The sequence below is a fragment of the Ursus arctos genome, unplaced genomic scaffold (assembly GCF_023065955.2).
Source record: "Ursus arctos isolate Adak ecotype North America unplaced genomic scaffold, UrsArc2.0 scaffold_12, whole genome shotgun sequence".
Classification (NCBI taxonomy): domain Eukaryota; kingdom Metazoa; phylum Chordata; class Mammalia; order Carnivora; family Ursidae; genus Ursus; species Ursus arctos.
In genome coordinates, this window is record NW_026622786.1 from 64,165,981 (window position 1) to 64,189,098 (window position 23,118).

At 43.7% G+C, this 23,118-nt stretch overlaps 1 protein-coding gene across 2 annotated transcripts in view; it reads left to right on the forward strand.

The window, feature by feature from the left end:
• Positions 1–22,848, forward strand: part of RAB3B (RAB3B, member RAS oncogene family) — a 67,362-nt gene extending 44,514 nt beyond the window's left edge. For both annotated transcript variants that reach the window (XM_057310799.1, XM_026498115.3), the window contains exons 3-5: positions 4,982–5,100; positions 8,848–8,972; positions 21,856–22,848. In XM_057310799.1, coding sequence (XP_057166782.1) covers positions 4,982–5,100; positions 8,848–8,972; positions 21,856–22,043 — 432 coding nt within the window. In that variant the 3' untranslated portion in view covers positions 22,044–22,848. The remainder of the gene's footprint in view (positions 1–4,981; positions 5,101–8,847; positions 8,973–21,855) is intronic.
• Positions 22,849–23,118: the final 270 nt, after the last annotated feature.

Below are 23,118 nucleotides of genomic sequence, written 5' to 3' on the forward strand. Positions count from 1 at the left end.
GTGACACATAGCATGAAGCTCGTCTACTCCAGCTGGGCAGACCCTGGGGAGCTGGCCGTGTTCCTGGGGCTAACTCTGGAAGCGCAGAAATAATAATTCTGATTTTTTTGTGGCACTTACTATGTACTAGGAAACATTCCAAGCCTTTTAGATATAATAACTTTCTTAATCTTCACAATAAGTAGGTATGGCTCTTATTCCCACTTTATATATGAGGGGAATATGGCTCAAAAAGGCAAATTGCCCAAGGAGGGGATTATACAAGAGCATAAATACCAGGAGACAGTGATCATTGGGAGGCATTTTAGAGGCTGCCTACCATAGCCACATAGTAAGCGGTAGAACAGGGATTCACACCCAGGAGTCAAAACTCCAGAGACCATGCTCTTGATCTCAAAACTATGTGGCCTTTTTGTTTAGCAAGTGGTAATGGAATCCCTACTGTATGCACAGCTCTGTGCTGGGCACTAGGAGCACAGAAATGAAACTGGTTCCATGTCCAAGCTCATTCATTATTCCATACCAGGATTTATTTTATTTTATTTTATTTTATTTTATTTTATTTTATTTTATTTTATTTTATTTTATTTTTTGTAATCTCTATGCCCAATATGGAGCTTCATTGGACATCAGTTGGATGTCAAAGAGCTGGGGCACAAGGCCAGGCTCCAGTCAGAAGTAGGGGACTAAAAACTCTCACAGGGAAATGGTACAACACAGATGGAGTGAGAAGAGTTGAGACCCGCTAGCAGTGCAGCTGCTCAGAAATCCTTCCTGGGCCTCTAAATCACTACTCTGGATGGTTGGCTAAATTCTAAACCCTACAGGGCAAGATTTGGGGCCTGGCCTACAGATGGGTGGGTAGAGTCTCATCTGTGGTGTTGACTCCGAGGAGCTCAGGAAGCTGAGGCAAGGGTGTGTGGGGATGGGTGGATCAAATACTGCTGAAGTGTTCCATAGGTACACACAAAGCTTCTGCGTAGATAGGGCAAACTGATGATTTCTCTCAGTAGTGCCTAAAATTTCCAGTGCCATGTGTTCACTCACTCATCCATCTCTTCATTCATTCATTCATTCATTCATCTGCTCACTCATTTTTGAACTGGAGAAAATTATATCTGCCAGAATTCTTAGGGAGAAGTACTGTATGTGGTTAGAAGGAATACTCTGATAAGTTGCTTGAGGTGAAGAGTAGAACACCCAAAGACCATGCTCAACAAAAGGAGATGGAGATTTATATGCTCCCCAAAGATGGTGGGTGTCATAAGTACAGATTTTGTTTTGCTGAGTAAGGTTTTGCAAGTCTGGGCCAGAGCTGAATTGCTGAGGACATGGAGAAAATGAGCCCTGCCAGAAACATAACTGTTATCTTTGATTTCTCATCTCTTCACCTCTAATCCATCTCCATGCCCTATAATTCACCTCTTAAATACCTCTTGAATCTGTTTCTACTGCATTCTCAATGCTACCACTCTAGTTCAAATCCTTATTGGGACTCACTTGAACCACTGCAAAGACCTTCTAACTAGCTTTCCTGCTTCCTATCTCTTCTTTCAGTCCATTCTCCACATCACAGCCAGAGTGATCTTTCTAAATAAAATTCAGATCTAATTATGTTAATTTCCTGCCTCAAAATCTTTTATTTTAAAAGATAAAGTCCAGCAGTGCCTGGGTGACTCAGTTGGTTGAGTGTCTGACTCTTGATTTCAGCTCAGGTCTTGATCTCAGGGTCATGAGTTCGAGCCCCACGTTGGGCTCTGTGCTGGACATGGAGCCTTAAAAAAAAAAAAAAAAAAAGGATAAAGTCCAAACCCCATAGCACAACATTTCAAGCTCTTTCTAGTTTCAGCACCTACCCATTTCCCATTTTCTACCATTCCTTAAGTTCTTTTGGAGCACTCAATGGCAAAAACTCTTTCTTCTGCCAAAATACTTTTCCTTCACTTCTCTGCTTGGAAAATTCTTCTTTAGAAAAGTCCTTGTTGTCCTCCTACTGTTGTCAAATAAGGACATCTTCAGGCCAATGCTTCTGGACTTGGTACAGATTCCATTAGTGGGAGCTACGCTGTCTACCACATTTATGATTCTCCTCCTGGGCATATTATAAGATTGCATTTTCTTGGATGTGGGCGTGTGACTTGCTTTGGCTAGTGAAATGGGAGAAGTGGAAGTCTTAAGAGCCAGCACATGATTCACACACTTTTTCCCTCTGGTAGCTGCTCTGTCAGTCTTTATCTTGGAATAAGGAAGACAAAAAGCAGAGCACCCAGCCAATCCATAATGGATATGTAGCAATAGTAAAAAATAAAACCTTGTTTAAGCTGCTGAGATTTGGGGATTGCTTTGTTATTGAATAACTCAGTATATCCTAACTGATACACTATCTCTGCTTTGACATCTTCTATAATTACCCCAAACCACCATGTTTCTACCTTACCTGACTTATGTAACACATTTTCTTTATACCGATTATCTAGAACTCATGACATATTGCCACATACTGCTTATTATCAGTCTACTGGCGTATGTCTTAGCTACCTCTGCAATTTTACTGAGGCTCCCTGAGGGCAGGTGTAGTGTTTGTTCCATTTTTATATCACACAAAGTATGGTTCATGGGGGCTCCTGGGTGGCTCAGTTGGTTAAGCATCTGCCTTCAGCTCGGGTCATGATCCAGGGTCCTGTGTTCGAGCCCTGTGTTGGGCTCCCTGCTTGGCGGGGAGCCTGCTACTGCTGCTCCCCTGCTTGTGCTCTCTCTCCCTCCCTTTTTCTCTCTGTCAAATAAATAAATAAAATCTTTAAAAAAATGTTTGTTTAAAAAAAAGGTATGGTTCATGGCTATGGTATAAATTGTAATGAGTGTAAGAGTCAGATAGACATTTTGAATTACACTTCTGACACTTACTGGCAATCTCTTTGAGCCTCAATTTCCTCATCTGGAGTAAAATGGAGTAACCATATATATCCTACAGGGTTTTTCTGAAATATGTGGATAACAGGTGCAACATATGTATAAACAATGACATGGTGTAGTTATTATTGTTCCCTTATTTGTTTTTATTATCATTACAGAGTGTGTTCAGGAAATATTTGTGCATACATCCTTCATTGATTGAAGTTTAGTGGTATGTGCATTGGACTTGGAATCGGAAGTCTTGGATTTAAGGCATAGCTTTTGTCACCATCTTTGTGACCTTGGCGAAGTCACTTACCCTGGCTGCATTTTTGCATTCTCAACTATAAAATGTAAATGCTAATAATACCTACATCACAGGGATTTTATAAAATTTAAATAAGCTAATATATGAGGAGATGTTTTATACATGTTCAGGTATCATGCATTCTAAAATTGTAATGAAACAGAGAAGACTGGCTGGTCCCTCACATAAGGACTGTGTGGATATTTGTGAAGCATCCCAATGTGCTCTGATAACATTTTACTGTTGGTCTTGTTTTTGCTTGCTTGCATACATGCCTTTCTTTCCAACAAGACTGTGATCTGCTTGAGATAAAGAATCGTGTTGGGGGATGCTTGGATGGCTCAGTTGGTTAAGCATCTACCTTCAGCTCAGGTCATGATCCCAGGGTCCTGGGATTAAGTCCTGCATCGGGCTCCTTGCTCAGCTGAGGAGCTTCTCCCTTTGCCGACTGCTCTCCCTGCTTGTGCTCTCTCTCCCTCTCTGACAAATAAATAAAATCTTAAAAAAAAAAAAAAGAATTGTGTTGGTTACTTTTTAAGCAAAACATTTTTTTCCTTATGTAAGAGCAATATGTGCTTATTATAGAGAAAATAAAAGTGCATGAAAAAAATTAAAATCCCTATAATTCTTGACTCTCATACAGAGATAATCACTATTAATCTTTTGATGTGCTTCTTTCCAATTTCCTTCTCTGTGTATATAGTTACAAAACGCATATTGTATCATATATACCAGCATTGTCCCATGTCCCAACAAATATTTTTGTGCATAGGTCTGATTTTCTAATTTTGTAGCAAAAGTTTTGAGGAGGAAAATTTCTGGGTCGAGAGTACAAATATTTTTAATGATCTTGAGACTTCCAAATTGATCTTCAGAAAGACTGAACCAAGTTTCCACGAGCAAGGTGTGAGGTTGCACATCCTCATCTATAATGGGAATTATAATTAAAAATAGTTAAAATCTTTTAATATAATTATTCATTGGCCTTTTTTTCCTGTGAATTGTTTGTTCCTCTTGCCCATTTTTCTGTTGGAATTTCAATTATTTCTTTTTCTTTCTTTCTTTCTTTCTTTCTTTCTTTCTTTCTTTCTTTCTTTCTTTCTTTCAGTAAACTCTGCCTTCAACATGGGGCTCGAACTCATGACCCTGAGGTCAAGAGTTGCCTGCCCTACTGACTGAGCCAGCCAGGCACTCCTCAATTATTTTCTTATTAGTTTTTGAGGTTTTATTTATTTTTTAAAGATTTTTGGGGCGCCTGGGTGGCACAGCGGTTAAGCGTCTGCCTTCGGCTCAGGGCGTGATCCCGGCGTTATGGGATCGAGCCCCACATCGGGCTCCTCCGCTGGGAGCCTGCTTCTTCCTCTCCCACTCCCCCTGCTGTGTTCCCTCTCTCGCTGGCTGTCTCTCTGTCACATAAATAAATAAAATCTTTAAAAAAAAAGATTTTTATTTATTTATGTGACAGAGAGAGGGCACAAGCAGGGGGAGGGAGGTAGGGGAAGCAGGCTCCCCACCAAGCAGGGAGCCTGACGTGGGGCTCAATCCCAGGACCCTGAGACCATGACCTGAGCTGAAGGCACACACTTAACTGATTGAACCACCCAGGTGCCCCAATTTTTATGAGGTTTTAAAAACCATTTTATTCTACCCACCGAGTACAATACAAGACACATAATAGATGCTCCTTAAATTTACCTTGGGTTATTTGTTAATTATTCTGAGGAATTTTTAGGAACAAAAGTTGACTTTCTAGGAGGCTAACTCTTTCTTTTTCCTACCCAGGACACAGCTGGACAAGAGCGGTACCGGACCATCACCACAGCCTATTACCGTGGGGCCATGGGCTTCATTCTGATGTATGACATTACCAATGAGGATTCCTTCAATGCTGTCCAAGATTGGTATGAGATTCATTCTCGTTCATTCACCTCACTCATTCATTTTTCATCAAAATGTCTAGAACAACCTAATGTGTGCTAAGCCTTGTGCTAAATACTAGGGAAATCTGGATGAATCAGACATGGCTCCTGGTCAAGGAACTCACAGATGAGAGGAAAGGACATATCAATAAGCAAGCAGTGAGAATATCATGTGACTTGTGCAGTAATGAAGAGAGGCACCAGGGCTGTGGGAACCCAACAGAGGGCTCTGACCCAGCGTGGGGAGTCAGGGAAGGGATCCTGGAGTTGCTGACACAGATGCTACATTTTGTAAGATGAACAGGAGTTAGCCAGGGAATGAGTAGATAAGAATATTCCAGGAAAAGAATGCAGATGTGCAAAGGTGAGACAGTAAGTGAGGGATATAAGAAGAGCAGAAGTCATGAAGAATTTTATGTGCTGGGGTTAAGAGTTTGGAGTTTATCCCCTGGGTGATGACATTTGAACAGGAAACCAACAGGTTCAGATTAATGTTTTGGAAAGATCGTTCTGGTCAAGGTAGTGAGTGAATCTATATACGACTTCCCCATAAGATTTATCCCTAGGCTGGGGGTCAAGAGCACATCCAGTCTAAGTTTGTGAAGTTCAATATATAATGGAAATCAGCACAGCTCCAGAGGTACAACCTCTGAGTAACTTTCATCTTTCTTCCGGGAGCATAACTCACAGGGAGAAGGGAGCTGAGGGGAAGGATAGCTAAGAGGGAGGGCCTGGGTCCCTTGCCCAGTGGCAAAGGATGGATCAGTGGAAGGGATGAAGATGGGAGAAGGTGGAACACCTGTGCCATGGGTCTTCTTCAGAATCAGAGAGGCTGAGCAGGCTGGGCATACAGCAGCAGTGCTGGCCACTGCCAAGCTTATCTCCTGCTCCCGCTTGCATAATAGCCACCCTTTGAGGACTTCCCTTCTCTGACAGGACAGTTGACATGATTTGTGAAGTACTGTTGGTGCCTGGCAGCGTTGAGCTGAGAGTGGCTTTGCAGACTGTCCAGGGTGCCATCCACATGTCTGTCCTTCATGGTGGTCTGCATTCTCCTTCTTAGCCTATCGGTCATCTTCCCCTTCCTCCTTTCTCTCTCTTCCCTTCTTTTTTTTGTTTTTTTGTTTTGTTTTTTGGTTTAAGATACTTTATTTTTTTTTCTTATAATAATATTTTTTTATTATATTATGTTAGTCACCATACAGTACATCCTTGGTTTTTGATATAAAGTTCGATGATTCATTAGTTGTGTATAACACCCAGTGCACCATGCAATACGTGCCCTCCTTACTACCCATCACCAGCCTATCCCATTCCTCCTCCCCCCAAGCCCTCAGTTTATTTCTCAGAGTCCATAGTCTCTCATGCTTCATTCCCCCTTCAGATTACTCCCCCTTTCTTTATCCCTTTCTTCTCCTACGGATCTTCCTAGTTCTTATGTTCCATAGATGAGAGAAACCGTATGATAATTTTCTCTCTCTTCCCTTCTTAAAGTACCCTCTATCTTCCTTTTCCTCCTTTCCTTCTTCTCTTTTCTCTTTACTCCCTTTTTTTCTCTTCTTTTTTTTCCTTTCCCCCCTTTTTATTCTCTCTCTTCTCTTCAGTCATGATTTGTCTCCCCTCCTCCTCTTTTCCTCCTTCTCCATCTTCCCCCCACTCCCTACCATGGAGTGATTAGCTCTTTCTTTAAGTGTTTCCACACTGCTCATTCCCTGTTGGCCTTGACCTTCTTCCTTTTGCCATCAGTCTGTTCATTCTGTCTCAGGAACACAGTGACTTTAACACCTGGTGACGATTCCTCCAAGAATAACCTGAGTTGCTAATCTGGGAGCTGAGAGTGGATGGGGGTGGGAGGAGGGAGGAAGATGACAGGAAGAGTAGTATGGGGAGACATGGAGAGTTGGCTCCAGTTACCTGCCTTGAGGCCAAAGATTGAGTGTCTATTTCTCCTAAGCTCTGGCCTTTCAGTTTTGCCTCTGAGCAACTTGGTCCTAGACTAGCCATGTAAGCCCCAGTGCTCAGCACAGAACCTGGCTTTTTGTCAGCCACAACAAATGTGGCTGAGTAAATTCTCAGCACAGAACCTGGCTTTTTGTCAGCCACAACAAATGTGGCTGAGTAAATTCTGTACCTTGAGGGAATGGCTTCTTACTCTTAAAGAGATTAGTGGGGGATCACCTTTACCAGCAGAGTCGGTAATAGGCCCACGTTGCAGCTAGGGTTAAGTTAGATTGAGTGTCAGTGTCAGGATAGGGTCACACTTAAGATCTGCTTTAGGATTAACCATTAGCTGGCTTACTCATCAGACAGTTGCTGATACCATCTCTGCTCTGTGCTGTGTGCTGGGGACTGGCACGCCAAAGATGGATGAGACTATCCTTGCCTTCAAGGGGAGACTTATAAATTCAACCAAATGTAACAGGTGCCATCGTAAAGGTGCAGGGGTCCAAAAGGAGCAGTAATCATTTCTATTTGATGGTTTGATGGAGTAGTTAGAGACAGAGTTAGGCCCATCCCCACAAAGAGATGCACCCACAATATAAGGGTCCTATTTTATTCATTATATTAAAATTTTGTTTCTCATTATATAAGTGGCATATGCTTATTTTCAAACGTTTGAAAAATACAGAAAAGTATTTTTTAAAGATTTTATTTATTTATTTGAGAGAGAGAGAATGAGATTGAATGAGCAGGGAAGGGGAGAGGAGCAGAGGGACAAGCAGACTCTGTACTGAGCTGGAGTCTGACGCTAGGCTTGATCCCATGACCCGAGATCATGACCTGAGCTGAAATCAAGAGTCAGTTGCCTAACCAACCGAGCCACCCAGGCGCCCCTACAGAAAAGTATTTTTAAAAAGTTTCATAACCATCCTATGTGAAGGAAACCTCTGCTGACATTTTGGTTTCTACAAATAATCACCATCTGAGGCCTCAGTGAATGTTTATAAGTCACAGAGGAGGAGGGAGAGGCTAGCTGGGCCTGAGAAAGCCTGGGAAGACTTCCCCCAAGGAATGATGAGATCAGCCCTGGGCCCTGGGGGATGAATTAGTGTGGGGAAGGGACTCCCAGTATAGGCAAAGGCACAAGCCATGGAAGAGCATTTCGGGAAGTGTGAGAAGTGGGAGGAAGTGTGATGAAGCTACAGAGACAGGATGTGAATGGTCTTGAACACCTGTGGGATCTAGACTTCATCACACATCTAGTCGGGGGGGCCATAGGAGAGTCCTTTTAAGAAAGGGCTTATCGTGGTCAGATAGATGTTTTAAGGATGCCTGGGTGGCTCAGTCGGTTAAGCATCTGCCTTTGGCTCAGGTCATGATCCTGGGATCGAGTCCCACATCGGCTTCTTGCTCAGTGGGGAGCCTACTTTTCCCTCTGCCTGCCGCTCCCCCTGCTTATGCTTTCTCTCTTTCTATCTCTGACAAATAAATAAATAAAATCTTTTAAAAAAATGTGTTTTAGAAAGAGTTCTCTGCCCAGTGAGGAGAGGCATGGGCAGATGTATTGGAGGAGGGTTTCTAGGGGCTGGGTGAGTTTGCAATCAGAGCTTAGGGGTCAGCACCTGTGACAGCCCACTGGGGCAGGCATCCATCTGTCTTCATCTGAGTTCATTGTCGGTAACTTGGGTGTAGCAAACTCCTGAAGGGAAACCACGTCTTCGAGTTTCGCAGGGTCTTGCCAGCATAGCAGGATGTCATTAACACAGTCCTCTCTCTGTCTGTCTTTAGGGCTACTCAGATCAAGACCTACTCCTGGGACAATGCACAGGTTATCCTGGTTGGGAACAAGTGTGACATGGAGGAAGAAAGAGTTGTTCCCACTGAGAAGGGCCGGCTCCTTGCAGAGCAGCTTGGTATGGGCACAACATTTGTGTATGTGTGTGTTTACCTGAGATTGCGACATTAAGGGTGTGTTGTGATTGTGAATTATGTGCATGTGTGCTCTGTGTATATTGTTTTATATTTGTGTGATGTGCATATAAGCTTTGTGCTAGTGAATTTTAGGTAATTTGTTATTTATGATGCATATATTTTGTTACACTGAATTAAGAAGTAAAATTTAAATTTATGAACTCTTTTTTTCACCAGTTCCTTCCGCAAAGGCTTTGAGGTGTCTTATAAAAATGATCATAGTACATCAATAAAAAAATAAGAAAATTGGAGTGAAGGGAAAACAAAAGTAGGAGGAAAATAAGAGGAAGCCAGGGGTGAGATAAGTGTGTATGTTTTAAGTTCCCAGGCATGTGTAGAAGTTGGACCAAAATACTGGCTTTGAGCTTCCTACCAACCATGCAAGGCAAGAAACATAATCAAGTACACACTCTCGAGATGGTCCTTAAAGTAAAAACAAACCCATTATTCAGAGAAACACTTCTCTTCGTTGGCGAATGTAGAGCAGACTCTACATGCTGGATGTGACAATGTCCTTAATATCAAACGTCCTTACAGCAACCACAACGTTGTGTCTTAGAAGTTCTCTCAATGTAAACTGATGTTTCCTTACCAAAACACAATTCACAACAAAAGTAATTGTATGAAGGGATGAAACAATGTGGTTTAAGTATGCAGCTTAGTGATGCTCTGGCATTTTCAAGGTTAAAGCACCTTTATCTCTGTGCTTCACTGAAACCCAGGTGCCTCAGATGTGTCTCAGTAGCCCCGCAGCAGACTCCTACCAATACTTCCTTCAAAGAGCATCTCCTTTCTTTTCCTTTCCTCTTCTTTTTAAGATTTTATTTGTTTATTTGTCAGAGAGAGAGAGAGAGAGAGAGAGAGAGAGAAAGAGCACAACTCGGGGGAGGGACAGGCAGAGGGAGAGGGAGAAGCACGCTCCACGCTGAGCAGGGAGCCCGATGCGGGACTCGATCCCAGGACCCTTGGACCATGACCTGAGCCGAAGGCAGACACTTAACCAACTGAACCACCCAGGCATTCCTCTTTTCTTCTCTTCTCTTCTCTTCTCTTTTCCCTTTCCTTTCCTTTCCTTTCCTTTCTTTTTTCTCTCCCCTCCTCCCCTCCCCTCCCCTCCCCTCCCCTCCCCTCCCCTCCCCTCCCCTCTCCTCTCCTCTTCTCTTCTCTTCTCTTCTCTTGTCTTCTCTTCTTTTCTTTTCTTTTCTTTTCTTTTCTTTTCTTTTCTTTTCTTTTCTTTTCTTTTCTTTTCTTTTCTTTCCTACATTGGGGTCCAATGTAGGATCACCTCAGAGAAAACTTCCCCTAGAAGAAAGGATATATTGCTTAACTTTTAGCTAGTCTCCCTAAATATGTCTCACAAGCTAGGTGTTGTAAATATTGAGGAGTAGGGAGTTTAAAGTCATTTTCTCTGATGGTCTCTGAAGTCTAGATATTTGGGTTTGTGGACGGGCAAACTGTATAATATACAAATGTGAGTTGTGTGTGGTATATATTTGTATTATGCATATTATGAGTACATGTGTGGGAGAGTGTCTTATACTTCTTTCTTCCCTCCCCTATTCCCCAGGGTGGCCTGGAATAGAAATTAGCAAACTGTAGGTGTTTAATAAAGAGGGAGGTTGGGTTATCTTGGATCTTGCTGTTCTCACCCCATTGTAGAAGTTCACAGGGTCCAGAAAGTGCCTCTACCCGTCTCCCTGGTACACAGAGCAGTAAGCATGTGGTCAAGCATACATTTGGGTGACCTTAGGCTATCACTTATGCCTTCAACCTGCTGTCCCCAGGGAGACTCTCAGCACTTTCCCTGGAGTGGCTACACCGCATCTGTTTAGAGTCCTCTCTTCTACTCCCCACCCCCTACCCTCATCCAGCCGGTAAACCTCCACTCACTTTTCCAAACAGCTCAAGCCTCACATCTCCTATGAAGCCTCTCCTGGCCCCAGAGCTCTTTTCTTTGTGCCCCCACCTCACACACAGCAGACACAGTCCCTATCACGCTTGGGTGCACTTGTTTACTTGTCCATCTCCCCTAAAATTCCATGAAGACAGGAAATGAGTCTAGTTTAGTTTTGTGCCAACAATGCCTACTTATATGGCCTGGCACTGAGTAGACACTGCAAAAATATGTTTTGATTAAATTTTATTATGTTAAGTATTTGGCTACTTCATTTTATTTCAATCCAATTAAGACTTCCTGAGTGCCTGCCTACTCAATGCCAGGTACTGTGCTGTGAAATAGGATATACACTCCCCTTTCTGAAGGATGAAACTGTGATACCCCAAGTGGTTGGTGTTGTGATAGAGGGATGTGCTGGGGGTTGTGGGGGCACAGGGGAGGCACCTAACTCAGTGGGGATCAGAGAACATGATGCCCAAGCTGAGTCTTGAAGACAAATAGAAGCAGCCAAGTGAGGAGGAGAAGCAAGGACATGTCAGGGGAATAACACCGGCAAAGGCAAGGAACAGCACTGTGTGTCCAGGGAACTATAAATCATTGACAGTGTGAGTCAAGAGTAGCATTTCCTGAAGAGAAAGACTTATGCCATTGGAAGTATGCGAGATGATTTTATGTATATACTTTGATATGTACTGGAAAAAATATATATAATCAGCATGTCAAGCCCTTAGAAGTAAACAAGACTAAGTTTTAAAAGGTGAGTTAGTTTTGTAATTTGGAAAAAATATAATTGGCATGCCAAGCCCTTATGACTAAGATTTTTAAAAAGTGAATTGGTTAAATATTTATTAGGTGTTTACCTTGAGCCAGGGACTATTCTAAGTGTTTTAAAGTATTACTCATTTAATTTAATCCCCCTTAGAGCCTTCTGATATGCGTACTTCTCTTATCTCTAAATTGTTTTTTTTTTTTAAACAGATGAAAAAACTGAGGCATAGAGAAATTGAGCAGCTTGCGAAGGTCACATAGCTAGTTAACAGGTATAGTCAGAATTTGAACCCAAGCAGTAGCCTGGCTCCATAGCCTGTGCTCCTAACTACTTAACCTCACTGTACAGTAAATATGGTAATAGGTGATAAATATTGATCCAGACATTATATGAGATGCCGTGTATTAATTATTTCATTTAATTCTCACTATAACCCTTCCAAGTAGGTACTATAGGGTATGTCCAATACTCTGAGAAACGAAGTGCAGAGGGATTAAGTAATTTGCTCGACTTTATGCAGTTAAGAAGTAGCAGAGTCAGTTTAGATCTATCAAATATATGTAGGAACATAGATTAAGTCAGATTAATTCTTAGTACAGGGTTTGGAGAGGCACTTAAAGGCCTTAATGAATAGGTCAGATTTGGGCAGGTCATAGCAAACCATGTCTGTCCTACGCAATTTCCTGAGGTTTCCTCTATTACTTACCAGTATTTGCCTATTTAGACACCTATCTCTCTTGCTAGCTCGAGAGCAACAAGTTTATGTCTAAATTGGTTCATTATCCTAAGCACACAGCATAGGGTAGATATTCATTCATTCATACATTTATTCACTTATTCATTGAGCACTTACTCTGAGCTGGGCTCTGTCTTGGCACTTCGGATATAATATTTAACAAAACAGCTATGATACTTACTGTCAGGGAACTAATGTAAAAGGGACAATGAACAAATAATTATACAAATATATAATTTAAAAAGTTTTAAATAGACAAATCGAATGGTGTGTGAATTATATCTCAATAAACCTGTCAGAAATTGTGATAAGTTCTTAATGAGTTAGGACTCTCATTATGGCAAGTGATAAAATCCAAATCAAACTAGCTTTAATTTTTTAAAAATAGAATTTATTAGCTCATGTAGCTAGAAAGTCTGCTAGATCCAGGATTCAATTGGACTTTCCATTTCTTAACTTTGCTTATCCCTTCAGCCTCCTTCCTTCTCCAGTCAAACTCTGCATGGGAATAAGATGGATGATGGCAGCTCCAGATTCATATCCTCCCAACTCCTGAAAAAAAAGGCCTTCTCTGTCCCAACTACCATATATCAATGTCAGGGAAGACTATGATTGGCCGCCTGTGAGTCATGTGTCTGTCCCAGTGGCTGAGGAGGCGTGTATGATAACCTATAGTGCTACCACAACTCTTTAAAATAGTAATTCCCTAAAGGAAGGAATGGTGGGCAGATGAAAGTGACATACGTTACAAGTGCTATGAAGAAAGTGAGAAAGAGGAACCTAATTTTAGACTGGAGAGTCAAGATCTTCTGAGAAAGTAACACTGAAGCTGAGAACTAAAAGATGAGAAAAAGTTAGCCAGGCAAAGAGTGAGTGTGAGTGTGTGTGTGGGTGAGCGTGTGGGGGGAGGCAGAGGGCCATATTCCAGATCAAGAATAGTCCCAATGTGGTGTAGAGCTTGAAGTGCTCATGATATTGAAAGAAGGCATGCCACAGGGACTAGATAATCAAGGGGAGAGTAGGGTGAGGGGAGAGTAAGAGGTAGGCAGGGGCCAGGTCATGAAGGAACTTGTGGACCATGTTAAGAATTTTGCAAGGATGTGATCAGATCTGGGAACAGTGAGGGAGGATGCTCAGCCTTCCTCATCCCCACATCAGTCCTACCCCTCTGCTATGCCAGCAATTAAGTAAGTTTCAGTGGTCTGCTGACCATCGCAGTAGTGCCACTCTTCTGCTTTATGGGATTCTTCTTCAGGACTCCCTTTCCTTTAGCTTTTCTCTGTTCACTAGGCCAAGACTAGTGATATGGCCAGAAGCTAGCTTTTATTAAAGCTGTGTGTAGCAGCAGGCTGTCAATATCCTTAAAGTTCCTGAGACATGGGTGAGACTGTGAAGTCACTGAGGCAAGTAGATCTTTGCTCCTGAGTGTGGGGGAGTTTCAGGGACTCCTGCTCCAAGAAGCACAGCATTGTAGGGCCTCTGCCCTCCTGTGCCCCTCAGAAAGGGGCTTCTTGTCCCTTCCCTAGATCTGAACGTGAATGGGTCTGGCCAAAGCCCAAAGGATAGTAAAAGAGAAACCCACTTCTGCCTACAAGGGAAGGAGAGACTCATTTACAATGTGGTTTTGGAACACACACATACACTCATTCCAGCAAAGTGCAGTAGGAAAAGCACCAGACTAGGAGTTAGGAGGCTGAGGGTTTTATCCTGTTTCTGCCACTAGCTTACTATGTGACCTTGAGCATCTTGTTTCCTGTCTCTGGGTCTTAGTTTGCCCATCTGAAAAACAGGGGATTTGGATTCGTTGAATGGGAAGGTCCATTTGGCTCTATCCCTCTTTGCTTCCATGATTTTAACTCACATAATTCCTACTTATCACTCAGACTCCACAGACCCCTGTACAGTGCATTGCCTATTTTAGGTGCCTGTTAGATGTTTCTTTTTTTTTTTTCCAAGACCTAACTGACATTGATAGTAGCTAACTCCAGTGCAGTGACTTATAGTTTACAAGGTGCTTTCACAACAATTTTCTGTGATCCTCACTCTTACTCCTAGCCTGAAGGTGCCATTATCATCACCTCCATTATACTGATGAAGAAGCTGAGTCCAGACTTGTGCTTTCTTGCATACAATGAGCTGTGTCACACTTCTTATTTTTCATTTAAAGATTACGTAACTTTTCTAAATCATTCAGGTAACAGGTATTAGGCCCAGTACTCAAACTCAGCCTTTGGACTAAAAATCCTAATGTTCCCATTATATCATCATCCAATGGTGTTTTCCCAAAAGCTTGCCATCATTTCTCATCAAATTTCTTTTTTTTTTTTAAGATTTTATTTATTTATTCGACAGAGATAGAGACAGCCAGCGAGAGAGGGAACACAAGCAAGGGGAGTGGGAGAGGAAGAAGCAGGCTCATGGCGGAGGAGCCTGATGTGGGGCTCGATCCCACAACGCCGGAATCACGCCCTGAGCAGAAGGCAGACGCCTAACTGCTGTGCCACCCAGGCGCCCCTCTCATCAAATTTGTACCCTCAGTCACAGTGTTAGTGAGATTTCTTTAGATCCTATTGTGGTAACACATAACTCAATCAGGAGCTTAGATAATAAAGGTTTATTTCTCACATATACCAGCTGCAAGTCAGCTGTGACTCTGTTCCATGTGTCTTCTTACTCTGGGATCCAATCTGAGAAGGCTACACCAGACGAAGTCTCTTAAATCTTCTGTTGGGACTTGGAATGCCCATATCCATAGACCAAAGCAAGTTATACAATCAAATCTGATGTCAATGGAATGGAGATATATTCCTTCCACAAGCAGGCACTGCAAGCCACTTGCCAATGGGTGGGGGTGCCAGATCATCAACAGGGAGGACAGGGAATGATCTGCCACAATCACCTAATACATGATGGACCCTGGGGACACAGAGGTGAGTGGATTCCCTGCCTTCAAGATGCTCATTGACAGGGCACCTGGGTGGCTCAGTCAGTTAAGCATCCGACTCTTGATTTCAGCTCAGGTCCTCATCTCAGGGTCATGAAATCCGGCGCTGCGTTGGGCTCCATGCTCAGTGCTGAGTCTACTTGAGATTTTCTCTCTCCCTCTGCCCCTCCCCCTTGCTCTAAATAAATAAATAAAATCTTTTAAAAATAAGATGTTCATTGACTAGGGAAACAAAATAGTGGAGAGATAATTTCAATATCCTTTGAGTAGATGGCTTTTCAGTTCTTAGCATGTATGCTATCATTCTTCACTCTTCTGCTCTCTCTCCTGCAAACACCCTCATCCCCTGCCCCATACCAAGGGGTTGACATTTGCAGGCTGTGTTTCCCAGGCTCCTGTGACAGTGGCTTCTGTCTGGGTTTAGCCAAGGAGAGGCACTGGCGGGGGTAAAGGGAAACCACTATATCCCCACTCTCCACTCCTCAAGTAGAGGCTGTTCCTCTTCTCTAGCTCCTGCTCCCATGGTTCTAGCAGCTTTTGGCCTTAGTAATAGGTTTGTTCCATTTATTTGTTTGGTGTTGAAAATCTCTGGTTTCCTCACTATTCTATTGGCCTCTTTGTTCTTCTATCACCTATATAACCAATTCCCTCTGGTATATTGTATATTCTGAGTGGTGGAGGTGGGGTAGGAAGAGAGAGGGAAGGCTCTTTGGAATCAGTGATTCCACAGGTGAATAATGAAGGTGATTGGGAATAGGAGCTGGAGAGTAATAGCATGAGCAATGGCACCAAATAGGAAAGTGTCAAGGGGCACCTGGGTGGCTCAGTTGGTTAAGTGGCTGACTCTTGGTTTTGGCTCAAGTCATGATCTCAGGATACTGAGATCGAGCCGTGTGTTGGGCTCCCTGCTCAGTGGGGAGTCTGCTTTGAGATTCTCTCTCTCCCTCTGCCTTCCCCCAGCTCTCTTTCTCTCAAATAAATAGATGATCTTAAAAAAGAAAAGAAAAAGTGTCAATGTCTATAGAGCATGGTGTGAGCCAGGAAGATGGGGCTGGGGAAGTAGATAGAGGTCAAGCCATGCAGGATCTTAGGTCTTAAGCCAATGAGGCTGGGTATTACATTAATTAGACCTCTGTCAGTCCCAGCTACATAAATCCAAGTCAAAATAGCTCAATTTATAAAGATAGAAATGTAGCTGAGCAAAATAGAAGACAAGTTTTCTCTAAATGAGATGATAGAGAAATTAAGGGTATTGGATGAATGGTCCACATGAAACCCCAAATTCCTGAAAAGGAGAACAACTCTGGACAGAAAAGAACACAGAGAGTCCCTTACCAAATCATCAGTGACTAGAGGGGCATGAGTTAAAGAGTGATACATGACAGAGATGGGAGGTATCAGAGTGAGATAGAAAAGGAATTTGAACATAAAAGTGGAGGAGAAGTATTCTGGGGTAATGTCAGGATGAGGAAAGGTGAGTTCAGATGGTTATGAGTTTTGAATAGAATTCTGAGGTCAAACTCAGAAGCAGGCAGTGTGGACAAACTGTAGAGTCTGTGGGTCTGTGGCAGCTGCCTTTGGACAGGATAGATAAACATGATCATGGGGGGTGGTGTGGATTATTTCAGTTTCAACTAAGAATGGGCCCTATTAAAGACTGAAGAGATATTGTTCTGAAGCCAATTAGAGGGAGGAAAGGATTGAGGGCTAGTCTGATTAATTGGTTGTCATCCTCCTGACCTCACTAGGTTCTCAGCTCCTGAGAGTCCTTATTAATGAACCTGAGGAAAAGGTTACCATATATATGGGCCTGCTAATGAAGAGCCTTCCAGAAATCTGACAGTAATTGGGTGGGTGTGCATTTGGGGTGGTTCTGCTAGGAAAAGAGACACGTGAGCTGACTAGAGCCATGAACTGGTTACTTGAATCAGAGTTCCCATACCTTGGGTACCACTGAGATGACAGTGACAACATCTCGTTGGCATGACATGTGAGCTCCCCATGAGCCTCCATGACACTTACTGCCTCATCTCTCATCACTTTGAGAGTTCTGCTCTAATGATAACAGATTGCTGTGGTCATTCTGGCATATACCAAGGCTGTTTTTTGCCCCGTTATCTGTGCTCATGCTGTTTACACTGCCTGGTATGCTACACATGCATATGCTCACACATTCACATTCACATATTTTTATCCAGCTGGTATCAGCTTAGGAATCACCTTCTCCAAGAAGGCTTCCCTGGCCCCCAAGACAGTTAGGTGCCTCCTGTTGTGCCCTGCTAATCCCCTTACTTCCCGCCATTCCAGCATTTATCACTGTACTATTGTCAATGTGTCTGTCAACCACACTAGACGAGGATCTCCTCGAGGGTAAGGACTACTGATTCACCTCAGTGTCCTCATGCATGTCGAGCTGCGCTCTCATGACCCCCATTGTCCACACCCCCTCAAGCACACTCACCATGCTCATTCCCATCTCCTTCATTCATCTGTTCATCAACGAACCGAACACTCACCAAGCAACAATTCCTCTGGCTAGTGCTGGGGCTCAGATGAATGACATGATCCCTGCTCAGAGAGCTCCTTGTCAAATGGACTTCTTCCATGCAGGGTAACATGTGCTATAGCAGAGGGAAGCACAGAGGAAAATGAAGAGACTGTATCTAAGCTGAGTCCTGAAAAATGAGAAGTAAGTTAGGTGAAGAGTTTTGCTCAACTCTAGCCTTAAAGTCTCCCGTCTCCGCCAACTTCTGGAAGCCTCCTTCTGCTTTCTTCCCCTGCTACTCTCTCTCCACTGCATTCCAGCATAGCCTCTCGTTTGCTCTACCTGAGTTAGAAATGTTATAGTGTGTTCGGTCACTGTTCCAACTGAGAGCGAGACAAGGGAGCATAAGGGATAGAGCTCTGGCTTATGCCCCTCTCCAAGTCTAGGTTTTCCTATCTGTAAATTACAAATAATTCCTGCCTTGCCCCACCCCACTCACAAGGTTGTTTTGAAATTTGTGAACTGTTATAGACTATGCACATGTGAGGGATTGAAACTCCGATTAGTATGTCTTTTTCCACAATTAGATTTGGTTTCCCTTTGTCCCTGGCTCTCAACACAAGATCTGGCACAAAATCAATGTTCAGTAAAGACCTATTTTATTGACTGACCCTGAATGATGAGGAAAAAAAGGTTTCCCTAAAGGCCCTGGGTGTAAGGAAGCTAGGACTAAAGCGAGCTAGGAATGTAGGGAAAAGGGAATGAACATGTCTCCCACATGCCATTATTTCACATACTTTTGTGCATTTAATTCTTATTACCATGCTTTGAAGTAGATAATATTCAGCCCATTTTACAGATGAAGAAATAGAGGCTGAGAGAGATTGGGCAACTTGCCCAAGGTCACACAGTGAGCAGCTGACAGAGACTATATTCAAATCCAGGCTATATGACTCCTGGGCCTCTTCCCACTGCCCACCTGTACAACATGACATGTCCTCACCTTGGTGCCAGTTCCTCAGAAGGGATTTGTGCCCCTGGCCTTGACCTGTGTCCACATCTTCATCCAAACTGATAGTTAAAGCCTATTTACTTCTTTACCTGTTTGCCCCTTTCCTAGGCGAGCAGCACACTTCCTCCACCTCCCCAAACATTGTCATTTGTGATAAGCCAGTCAAAGGCCAGAGAGTCAATTTTTATGATATTCATTAAGGAAAACATGCTGGAGGGTCTCTGAAGCTGACTGGGTTTCTATGGACTGAAGATAATGAACCAGCAGCCACCTCCTTCTTTATCAGGTGGCCACAGTTAGGGCACACTTCTGCTGCTGGCCTTTCTCAGGTTAGGAAATGGGCCATGGAGAGGCTGTCAACCAGAGGAGGCCTGGGAGGAGCTGGGAGTGCCTTCAAGCTGAGATGGCGGGGGAAGAAGAACCTTGTTCATACCTGGGGGCTTTAGCCCTCTCTGTGGACAGTGGGATAATAGGGAGAAGGAGGGAGGAGGAAAGAGAGTCCCTCCTTTGTGGGAAAAGACGATAAAAGAAGGAGAATGGGATGAAGAGGAGGTGAGATGAGTAAGATGAAAGGAGAGAAAAAGCAACTGTCATTCCAACAGACAACTTTGTACAGCAGTTTATCTATCGTCTCACTCAATTCTCCCAGCTGCTCTCAGCAGAGAGGCACTGTGGCTATTCCTATTCGACAGTTGAGGAGCCTGAGACTCAGGGAAGCTAAGTGATTCAGAGAAATAAAGTGACTTGCCCAGATTCAGACACTGTGGTAGTCTGATAAAAGCAGAGGGGGCTGGGGTGCCTGGGTGGCTCAATCAGTTAAGCATCTGCCTTTGGCTCAGGTCATGATCCCAGGGTCCTGGGATCGAGCCCTGTGTTGAGCCCTGCGTCGGGCTCCCTTCTCAGTAGGGAGTCTGCTTCTCCCTCTCCTTCTTACCCTCCCCCTGTTCTTGTACACACACACACTCTCCCTCTGTAATAAATAAATAAAATCTTAAAAAAAAAAAGCAGAGGGGGCCAGAGAGACTTGTAAAGAAGAGAAAGATATGGTCAAGGAAGGAAGGAAGGAAATTGAAAGGGAGGAAGAAAAAAAAAAGAAAGAGAGGAAGAGAAGTGGGAGACAGGGCTGTGTATGGCCTTGGAGTCAGCCAGACCCAGATCTAAACACAATTTCCACTAATACAGCCACGTGACCTTGAGAGAATTATGTAATCTCTTGAAACCTTCATTTTCTCATTTATAAATTGAAGATGATTGTATTTACCCACAGGCTGTTGTGAGGATTAAGTTAGATAGTATTTCTCAAACTCCCGGCATAGTGTCTGACATTTAGTAGGTGCTCAACAAACACAAAGAATCCCAGGGAGAAAGTGTGAGGAACATAAAGGAAAAGAAGGAGTAACATGAAAAAAAGGGAAGAGAGAAGATTTTGAGGAGGAAAAAAGATGAGCCTGGAAGGAAAAGAAAGAGGAAGGTAGATGGACAAAAGAGGAGGGAGAAGGCTGAGGCAGGGACATGTAGAGAAGGACAGCCACCATCCCGGCCAAAATTCCAGTTGGGAAGCAGCCACATTGTCTGAATCAGGAGGGTCTTTCTTATGTCTCCCAGGACAATCAAGTTCCCTTCATTGTCACAGAAAGTGTCATCGAGGATCTCAAGGTACAAAACAGATAAGAATATCTCACGCTTCAGGTGCAGTCCTCCAAGTGCCTCTTGTTGGGTTTGTGTGGGGAGGGAGAGATACAGGGGCATTCCAGGGGCACCCAGGGAGGAGGAACATGGTGGAGTGGAGATAAGCCAGTGGTCTGGGGTGGAAAGGGCAAATGAAGCTTTGCTTGTTCAGTGTAGAGCTGGGGTGCCTTCCAGATCCCATGCTGGAGCTGGCCAGTCTGAGGTGACTGGAAGGCAGGGGAAAGAGGAGGAAAAACCCTAGTCACAAAGGTCAAAGCCTGGACTTCTCACACTGGTTTCTCTATTTATCTTGGGCAAGTCAGCTCATTTCTCTAAGTCACTGTGTCTGCATTAGAGAAACAGAGGGTCTGCCCAGACATTCCTTCTGCCAGGGGTGACGTGAGGATCAGATGAAGTAGTGGATGTGATCAACGCATTGGGAAAATGTGAAGTGCTGTGTACACACATTGAAGTATTCACTCTTTCAGAAAACACCTAATGACCCCCCACTCTGTGTCAGGCACAGCGCTATACAGTTTACCTGCATTATCTTGTTTAATGAGGGAGGTAAAATTATCCCTATTTATAAACCAGGGAATTGATTCATAAAGAGAATTAGGTGCCTTGCTGGGGGTAACACAGCTGGCCAACGTTAGACCCAGGATCTGTCGGACTCTACAACCAGTGCAGGTAATCCCTGCCCTGTACCATCTCTTTATTTATTTATTTTTAATTTTTAATTTTATTATAATTTTTAAAGGGTTTTTTTTTTTTTAAGATGTTATTATTTGACAGAGAGAGAGACAGCGAGCAAGAGAGGGAACACAAGCAGGGGGAGTGGGAGAGGAAGAGGCAGGCTCCCAGCGGAGCAGGGAGCCCGATGCGGGACTCTATCCCAGGACCCCGGGATCACGCCCTGGGCCGAAGGCAGACGCTTAACGACTGAGCCACCCAGGTGCCCCTAGTTTTTAAAGGTTTTATTTATATATTAGAGAGAGAGAGCAAGGGAGAGAGAGAAGGAACGGGGGAGGGGCAGAAGGAGAAGGAGAAGCAGACTCCCCACTGAGCAGGGAGCTCAATGCTGGGCTCCATCCCAGGACCCCTGGACCATGACCTGAGCAGAAGGCAGACACTTACCTGACTGAGCCACCCCAGGCACCCGTGTACCATCTCTTTAAAGCAGAATCCTCTGCCATAGAATTAGGCCTCCTTGCTTCACTCCTTGGCACCGGTTATATTAATCCAGAGTGTTCTGGCCAGCGGGCATAAAAAAGAAGAGAAAAATCCTTACTATTATCTCTCTTCTCTCCTTAGGGTTTGACTTCTTTGAAGCCAGCGCCAAGGAGAACATCAGTGTGAGGCAGGCCTTCGAGCGCCTGGTAGATGCCATTTGTGACAAGATGTCTGATTCGCTGGATGCAGACCCCTCCATGTTGGGCACCTCCAAGAACACCCGTCTCTCAGACACCCCACCGCTGCTGCAGCAGAACTGCTCGTGTTAGGCAAGGCCCACCCTCCTGATCTCTCCCTCTTGTGACCCCACACCCACTCTGCTTCCCCCATTACACTCTGTCCACCCCTAGCCCCAAGCAAGCTGAGTTGCCTGCAGTGGAGGCAGAAGCATGCCCCTTGAGTTCTCTGCAGATGGTCCCACTAATAGACACCCAGTCCTACACTAGCAGCCAAGTCACAGCATGGGTAGGGATTCACTTTACAAAAGAAGACTCCATCTTTCAAAGGGATTCACTTCAGGGACTTAGAAAGCAAGTCTCTTTTCTACCTTTAAAATACGATTTCCTCCATTTACCAAAATTTGACACACGCACGCTTTTCAGGGCCAGGCCAACTGGGTAAGTGCGGCCCGCCTGCACAGTGAATCCTATTAAAGAAAACGTCCTCATACACAACATGCTTGTTTCATATCAGGCTCCCTGTGGGGCTTCTTCTCACTGCAAGCCAAGCTTTGACTCTCAAAGCCCTATGCCTGTTACCACGGATGCCCACAGGGCCTGGGCAGTTGCTGTGGTGACAGGCCAGAGCTAATCTCCAGAGAGCTCAGACTCTCTAATGATGTTGAAGGAGCAAAGGCTGAGTCAGAAATATACTTAAAAGAAAGATTATTCCCTGCAAAATGTCAAAGGTTCCTGCTATATAAAAGAGCAGGAGAGTGAGCTCAAGAAAGACAAAGAGAAAGAAAAGTGAAACACAGACAAGATAAAGAAACAGGTCATGACTTTCTGATTTTGCTGCTTTCCAGCTGGTTCTTAACTGTGGGAACTCCATGAAATTGGTCTTTGTGTTTTAGACTCCCAGAATTTGAAATATTTAGAGTTACCTAGTCTGACGAGTCAATTTCAATCTTCACATCTCTGATAAGTGGCTGCCAGGCCTCAAAACCAAATCTCTTTCTTCTTCTTCTTTTTTTTTTTTTAAGGATGTTATTTATTTATTTATTTATTTATTTATTTATTTATTTATTTAGAAAGAGTGAGCAGTGGGGGACAGGGGGACAGATGGAGAGGGAAAGAGAGAGACTCTCCAGCAGACTCCCTGCTGAGCACGAAGCCCAACTTGGGG